The following is an 8,439-nucleotide window of genomic DNA, read 5'->3' as shown; positions in this document are numbered from 1 at the left end:
CAGCATCCCTTGTCTTACTCCTTGTTTGCTTAAGCACTCACACACCTGCAGGCCCTAGGAGGCAAATGTGGAGCCACTGAGGGTTTCAAGTAGGTCAGATTTGCATTTGGATAATTTTGCTTTCAGCATGGAGAATGGACTCAAGGGGAACTCCACTGGAAGCAACAGCCGGGAGACAAGTTAGGAAGTATTTTACAACAGTCCAAATGGCAGCCTGTGCTAGGACTCTGGTTGTCAGTGGGAAAGGAGAGAAGATTCCTATTTCCAGAAATACTTCAAGGTAGAATTGGCAGGACCTAGTGCTTGGGTGAATATGGTGTTTCTGGCTTGAGTCACTTGGTGGAAGAAGGTATCGCTTACTGAATATGGGATTTATGTAAGAAGATGAAATTTGAAAATAAGAAATGGGAAAAAATGTGAATTTCCCTTTGGACATTTTGATTTGGGAGCATCCAAGAAGAGCTACTACGGGTAGAAACTGGATTTAGGATTCTCAGGTTCAGGGGGAGAGGTCTGGGCTGGAACTCTGAGTTAGCCACGACGTTGCTAGAAACGCTCACTTTTTCCTAATTAGAGGTATTGTTTTTCTTTTTTCAAATTTCACTCTTCACTTAAACTCCTCTATCATAACTTTTCCGGGAACATACACTATGGGCAACCTCAGTATATTGTGCCCTCTTCATGATTCCTTCGGTAATTTTAAAATCTTAGCTATCTTGAGAATTTGGCTGCCCTAACCGATTGGAGGAAAAGTGTGAGGAAAATCTGGTTCCTAAAGCACGTGAATATTTAACTTTTTATACAGGCATTCATAGAACTGAACGCGCTCAAGAGCTGTGTGTGGCGACTGCTCCCCCTCCTTCGGTATCTAGAAAACTCTTCCCTTCCTTCCTCGTCTTCCCGGGACTAGCCAGAGGGCCCTCCATCCCCGCACCCGCTCGGAGCCGGTCTTTTCTTACTGTGGACGGTGTGGGCGGAGCTTGTGCGGGAGCTTGTGCGGGGAGAGCAGGCCGCAGCAGCAGTCACCACAGGAACGAGACCCCAGCTAGTTCGGGCTCTAAGGGCGATGCGTCTCCAGGGCCCTAGCGGTGGCAGCGCCGGGGTCTGGGCGCCCGTCGTTGCGCAGCCGTTGGCGGCGGGGCCGGGCCCTGGCCCGAAGGAGGACGGGCGGGAGCAGACGTGGTACCTTCCTCGGCCCCGGGGGGCCCGAAAGGCGCGTGACTGCCCGCTGCTCGGCGCCCGCATTGTCTCAGCTCCATAGCAACTCGGGCCGGGCGGGGCCACAGCACCCGGCGCAGTGCGGGGCCACGCGCCGCTCCGCGTTGTCATCCGTTCCCGCACGGGTGACGGGGACGCGGGCAGCGGCGGCGGCATGACCGAGAGGCGGCTCACCGCCGGTAGGTGGGGCGGCCGGGGTCGGTGTCGGGGCCGAGGTGCGCGGGCCGCTGCTCTCGCCCGCGGGGCGGCCCCACTGCGCACCGCCTCTGGGTTTCCTTCTCTGCCCGTGCGTCCCGTAGCACTGGCTCCAGAGTACTCTCACCGCATTTTGTAAGGAATTTAACCCCTCACCCTTTTCCCAGTGCTTCGTTGGCCCTGTCCTATTTTATCTTGCTTAATTCTCCGTTTTGCAGCGGGAGTAATGGAGGCCTCCGTCTATTAAGGTTAACTCCAGGGTCACAGTCAATTAGTGACCAAGCTGAATTCCAGAGGCCTTTCCTCCCCACTTCCACCTTGAATTCCAACTTAAAATTCAGTCCATGTGCAGAAAATGAACAGAGGGCCAAGATTATACTGAGCTTGCCCACGTATAAAGCTGGGCTAAGTGCTGTCTCAAATTATTTCATTTACTTTAAAAGAAAATCAGATTTGAGTGAGATAATGTAATGTTTTATCTTGTTTCAGAGCCACCAACTATTACAGAAGAAGGATTTGTAAGTACAATTTAGAGGGCTACTTTTTCTTTTCTTGGCTTTTTTTAAAAAAATAGCAAATCATAGATCATTGGAAAAAAAAGCTGTTTCTTTTCTTCTTTTTGCCAAATGAGTATAATAGAGGCTTCCATTTCATAACAAGGGTGCTGAGTACAAGAATTGCTTATTTTTTAACAGGTACATTTTTAAGAAGGGGCCATCTGACTTTTATGGTGGATGCTATTCATTGTTAAAGTTCTTTTACATAAATGGCCTCATTTAATTTTGCTGAACTTGTTAATGACTCCATGAGAGGTAGACTTCATCTCCATGGTTTTATTGTGATGGGGCTGAGCAGTTCCTGGTTACAGTAAACATTAGTAGGTGGCATTGATTGATAACAAGTGGTCTATTTACAGTTGTAATTCCTTTAAAAATGTGCTAAGTATGTTCTTAGGTCAGACTTCTGGAGAGTTGAGTAATAATAAGTACTTGGCCAAGTACGTTGTAATTGTTGTCATTTAGGTGAGTGCTGTATCTAGGGTGGTGGGCTCTGCTGTGGTTCCCGCAGTGTATTTAAGGAACTTGCCCAAGTTTATACATTAGCTAGGAGGCAGTAGAGCCTCATTCCTACTAAGGTTTGATTCCAGCAGTTCTAACCACTTCTCTAGATTATTTGCTTACGTCCTACAGCACTTATTTCTCTTCTTGGTCAATTATCTTATTTGCTTTTGACTTTTTATTCAAAAAACGTGAGCGCCTCTGTATTCACAGTGCAGTGCTAGATGCTGAGGATAAGTCTCCAGAAGTTCACAGTCTAGTAGGGGCTATGAGAATGGAGGCTTTCTGCTAGCTTCATTTGCTAGTACTTTCCACTTTCACCCTTCCAGACCTTTGGTCCACCACTGAGAGAGGGAGACCAAAATAGAGGCACAAAGAGTGTGTCAGAAACTCCAACCATCTTCCTGTTGCCTTGGCATCACTCAGTGTAGTGGCATATTTCTTAATCTGCTTCCTGAACTGTTCTTCACATCAGCAGGAGGTAGGTAAGCGTTTCTGGAGATAACCCTTCCCCATACAACTCCAGCACAAACTCTCTGACAAGCACCCAGCGACATTACCCTTTGAGCTGTCTGCTAACCTTTCCAGGTCTTTTCCCAACTTATGGGAACTCATAACATCTTGAAGATTCTATTAGCCACTACACTTTCTCTTGGTTTCTTTGTACCACTGTCTCCCAGTTCTCCCATCTCTCATTTTTATGTCCCCCTTTCTGGCTTCTCTTTCTTCCTTACCCATGAAAGTGTTGACCTTCTTCAGGATTCTCTGGGAGGACTCCTCTTCTCCTCTATGGCTTCAGCTACTCTTATTTCACAGGACTCCCAAATCTACACGTCTCAAGCCCACACACCTCTTATGATGCTAGAACTCTGTATTTATTGGGTTATTGGACACCTACATCATCTGGATGTCCCTGCATCACTGCAGTAGTCTAAACTGAATTAATCACCCCACCCCATTCTATCTTTCTTCCTCTTTTTCTTATTTTGGTTAATGATGCCACTGACCATTCAGTCACCCACATCAGAACCTTTCTTCCCTTTTCTTCACCTCCCACCTGCAGTCATTTAGCAGGTTCCTTTCATAGCCAGATCTTTTTCTCCATCCTCAGCACTGTCTTATTCAGGCCTTCATCCCTGAGCATGGACTTTGGCAGTAGTCCTCCCAGATATCACTGCCTCCAATATTCCCTCTGCCAACTTCAATTTTCCTTTGCTTAAGGCTTAAAGAGCAGACTCCTGCGCGTCAGCTATGCTGGATTACTTGCTATGGCTTTGCTCTGCCTTTATATTTTTCCTTCTCTCATCAGTCCTACCTTGGCTATCAGATTGATGTTAACTCTTTAAAAAATTACCATGTTACTCAATTACTCAGAGCTTTATTAATCCTACTATTTACTGAATGCTGGCTGCATGTTAATATTTAACCTCAAAACAACTCTATTAGGTGGTTATTAACACCCACATTTCACAGATGAGGAAGTCAGTGTTCACAGAGGCTAACTAACTTGGCTTGGGGCCACACATCTAGTAACTGGCAGAGCCACAATGTCAAAAGCCTCCCTTTAGCATTCAAAATCTTTCCCACAACGTTTCAGCCTTCTTTAAACCTTACCTTCCAATACTTCCTATGTGATAAAGACAATGTTCATACCATTTTAGGTTTATAAAGTACTTCCACATGTCCTCTGCTCCAGCCAAACTGCCCTGCTTGCTTCGTTGCCTTTGCTGTTGAGTTTTGTCTCAGTTGCCCTTCCCCATCCATTTCACAGTCTTGCACATGCTTCAAGGTTCAGCTCATCTCCTCCATGAAACCTTTCCAACCTAAAATCATCCAGATTGCCTTTGAGCCCTGTGCAGCTTTCAGTTGTGACCAGTTTGTGACCAGATCCTCAAATTCATATGCTCACCAAGCATTATCTATAGATTATTTAATTCATATGTCTTGCACATAATATTTATCTGTTTTACAGAAGTATAAAAGTATTTTTTTCTTATTAATATTTTTAGAAGAAATTGTGTGACAGAGATCTCTGGTTCCCCAGAATCCATTCTACCATTTTCCGTAATACATACCAAACATATTACTCTCCAAAATAATTACAACATTTTCTAGCCTCCCTTGCAGCTAAACCCAATTCTGCTTACAATGGAATGTAAGCAGAAGTGTTGTGTCATACTTCTGAAAAGCTGATGTTTACAGACATTAAATGACTAACCCCTGGGTCACACAGCTAGTAACTGGTCAGGCCACAATTAGAACCTGTGTCATTCTAACTGTAATACTCAGATAAATGTAAAGGGAGAGAACATGCCCTTCGTCTTGTTTCTTGCTGGCTGAAATGAGGATGTGATCCTGGAGCTGAAGCAGTCATCTTGGATCCTGAGGTAGAAGTGGCATCTTGAGGATGGCACAGTCACAAGATCAAAGGAGCCTGGGCTCCTGATATGTTGGGAAGCCAGTATGCCAGTTCTGAACTGCTTATAATTACATGAGAGAAATAAACTTTTGTGTTATTTAAATAGTGTTATCTTGGTTTTCCATTACTGGCAGCAGAGTCCTATTCTAATATAAAGTGCTTCCATAGTCATAGGCACTTTTTGCTTATTGCATTTTCACAACCAGTGATCTAAAAAACTACAGTGCTATTAAGTATGTCTGCAAAATATTATAACCCTACGTCTTCAAATGAGAGAATAACATTTAGAATAAATCATTTGTTGTCAGGGACACATTGCCTTGTATATATTTTAACTTTCTGTTTGTAAATTTTGCAATTTCTTAACAAAATTGTGAACTCCTGGAGGGCTAGTGTTATGACTCAGTACACCTTAATATTCCCTATAGTTAATAGCACAATTCCCAGAATATGTTATTAGATGATTGATAAATTAGTGTAATTGCTTCACTTATCAATTTTTTGCAATGCTTCATTTGATATATATTCTATATTTTCTACTTTAGCATTTTTAAGTAGCATTTTTTCTACTTTAGTGTCTTTATTAACTTTGGTCTTTGATAATTTTCTCAGGGAAAATATATATAAAAATCTTACATATTCAGTTTTCTCATTAGTTCCTTTGGGGATATATTTTTAATTATATAAGCAATGGATAAAAACATTCCTGTAAATAATTCAAATAATAAAAGTGATAAAGTGAATGCTTCTCTTCATTGCTTCCCTCAATGCCATACTCTTTTTCATATTCCATAAAAATTGAAATATAAATCTGTCATAGCAAGAATAGTAGAGTTCAGACCGCTTTATGATACATTGAGATTTGATTATGTGTTAGGTATACATTGAGAAAAGTTTAAATTTTAGAGTGACCCCTAAAATTCTTTCTGACTTTAAAATAGAAAATAAATTAGTATTAAAGACTTAAGTACTTGACTCTTTAAATTCAAAATAATATTTTTTTATTGTGCCTTAAAAATTGAAACTATGCAGATAGATATGTCATGCTTCAAAAATAGTCTTTGTAGAGTAAAAATTTTGTAGTATAATGATCTATTTTGTTGAAGGATTTCTGATATATAAAACTCAGTTTCAACTTTAAAAGCAGATGCCATTTAAAAAAGAAAAGAGTTTTTTTAAAAAAGCAGATGCTCTTTATTTAGACCATAAAATTGAGACTAGTTTCAAGCAGTATTTTCTGTATTTTACTTGTTAAAAATGGTATTTAGTTTTAGTTAATCTTTAGTCTGTTTAAATTCATATTCTGTTATTTGTATAGGGTGAATGAATTTATTATAAACACAGAGCATTTCCCAAGCACGAGGATATCCTCATTATTCTAACGTGATATGCAAAAAAGTCCATATGTTCCAGTCCTCATGAAAAAGACTGTCTAATTATACGAACATTAATGACCAATTGGTATTTGTCTTTTCAGATTGTAAATACGGCTGACTGCACATCAGTCGGTTGAATGAACTGTGAGAGCACACTCGGTTGACACGCTAGGTGGCGTTATGTGAAAGTGGTGGAGGGCAGGGGCAGGTGGATGGAGGTACCATCCTGCTTCCCTGCTCACTTTCTTTTAACAGGGTGCAGAGCGAGGTGCGAGAAGTGTTTCCAACAAGTCATCTGGAAACTGAGACTGGTCCTAGAGGTCCTTTGGAAAGTGTAGGCAGTTTGGAATCCTTCCATCTCTGTGGAGTCCAGTTCTCTGGTTGGAATCAAATTCTCTAATGCTTTTTGGAACTGCAGAAAGTGCGTTAGAAGTTCCATCAATATGATAGTCAACAAGTGTATTTTTAAGCAACAACTTGCACTTCTCATTGTATTAGGCACTACTGGGGACACACACTGTCTGTCGCTATTCCCAAAAGTTGTATACCTTCTGATTGGCGAGGTGGCCTTTAATGAGGACACACAGTTTATATTTAAGTATGAATTTTGAGGTTTGAACCAAAAGCACATTTAGAGAAGCTTTCTATCCGTAGGTAAGGTGTGGCATGGGAGAAAAGGTGATAAAGAGTGTGAGATACTCCTTTAAATTAGGATATCAGATTGTAAGAACTTTTGTACAGGGAGAAAGCCTTAGGGTATTTCGCCAAATGAATCGACTGAAGCCAAGTAGGTATAATTAGACAGTGTGATTGGATAAAAAGGGAATTGAGAGCTTCCTTTACCTTCTCCAGGCCTTTGAGAATTTCCTCCAGGAGAGAGCGTGAGAACAGAAACCAAATGGAAAAGTACCGCTGGGTAGATGCTGATTGTAATATGTGATGATAACCTTTGGTATAAAAGGAGATCCATACTTTTGTTCTTCATTGCTTGAGCCACTCATATTTTCTCCTTCCTTCATAAACTATATTCATAATACAATATACAATTTTGCGATCCCATGAGGATCTGATAAATGGGCTTTTGGCTCTTAAGTTTCCAGAGTGCCTTGGATCTATGCAAGATACACTTTCAATAAGCCACTTTGTGAAGTTTGTTTCCCCTTGTGTTCTCTTTTTGTTTTTCTTTGGCAACATCTGTGCTTTTTATTTTATTGATGTTGCTTCATTAGAGTCTTTCTTAGGTTATCAGTCTCTTCTCTTTAGGTTTCATGTCCTCAGTATAATCATTCAAACATTCACTCAACAAAAGTGTAAGCATCTATTATCTGAAGCATTGGGATTTTTTTTTATTGAACTATAGTTTATTTACAGTGATATGTCAGTTTCAGGAGTACAGCAAAGTGATTCAGTTATACATATATATTCTTTTTCAGATTCTTTTAGTATTGGGAATTTTCAAAGTGAGTAAGAAACAGTCTTTTTCCTCCAGAAATTCACAGTCCAGAGACTGAGATATCTAAACACACAATTACAGTCTGAAGTATTAAAAGTTATTATAGGGGAAGCATATCATAGGGGAAACATCACATTTCTTCTCTTCTTTTAGAGGAGAAAAGATTTTCCAAGTAGAATAGTCAGCATGCGCCAAGGTGCAGAACTATTAAAAAAATTGCTATGACTGGAGCATGGTAGTATGAGATGAGGCTAGACAGTTGGGCAGGAACCAAACTGCATTCATCATAAGCCATTTTTTTGTGTGTTAGAAAAGGATGGGGGATTGGGAGACAGGTGGAACTCTTGTATTGATTGTGGTGGTGTTAGGAAGATTGATCTATACTGTAATGGTGATAAGGAGAGATAGGAAGATGAGGTTTGGCATGTTATGGGCAGAAGGGTGAAGCAGAGGTCCCAGGGGTCTGACCATTAGTGCATGGGATTGCAGGGTAGTGGTCAGAAGATTGTCAGATAACCAGGGACTGATTCTAGACGTGAGGATAATGATTTGGGATCTGTCATTTAGTACACAGGAGGCTAAGAAGGCTGTCCGTAGGTGCAGAGAAACATGATATTGTTTCCTTGTACGTAAGTCCCCCCATCCCAGCATTTTTTTAATGAAAAAAATTTAAACATATAGGAGAGTTAAAAGAACTGTATGGTGAATACCTATATACCC

General features: G+C 41.0%; 1 protein-coding gene across 1 annotated transcript in view; it reads left to right on the top strand.

The window, feature by feature from the left end:
* The first annotated feature begins 1,372 nt into the window (after positions 1 to 1,372).
* Positions 1,373 to 8,439, top strand: part of RGS22 (regulator of G protein signaling 22) — a 172,243-nt gene continuing 165,176 nt past the window's right edge. The window contains exons 1-2 of the mRNA XM_032609571.1: positions 1,373 to 1,433; positions 1,903 to 1,931. Of these exons, the coding sequence (XP_032465462.1) occupies positions 1,373 to 1,433; positions 1,903 to 1,931 (90 nt within the window). The remainder of the gene's footprint in view (positions 1,434 to 1,902; positions 1,932 to 8,439) is intronic.

This window comes from Phocoena sinus, chromosome 17 (genome assembly GCF_008692025.1).
Source record: "Phocoena sinus isolate mPhoSin1 chromosome 17, mPhoSin1.pri, whole genome shotgun sequence".
NCBI lineage: Eukaryota > Metazoa > Chordata > Mammalia > Artiodactyla > Phocoenidae > Phocoena > Phocoena sinus.
Note: the sequence above shows the minus strand (reverse complement) of the source record. Positions and strands in the feature narration are given on the sequence as shown.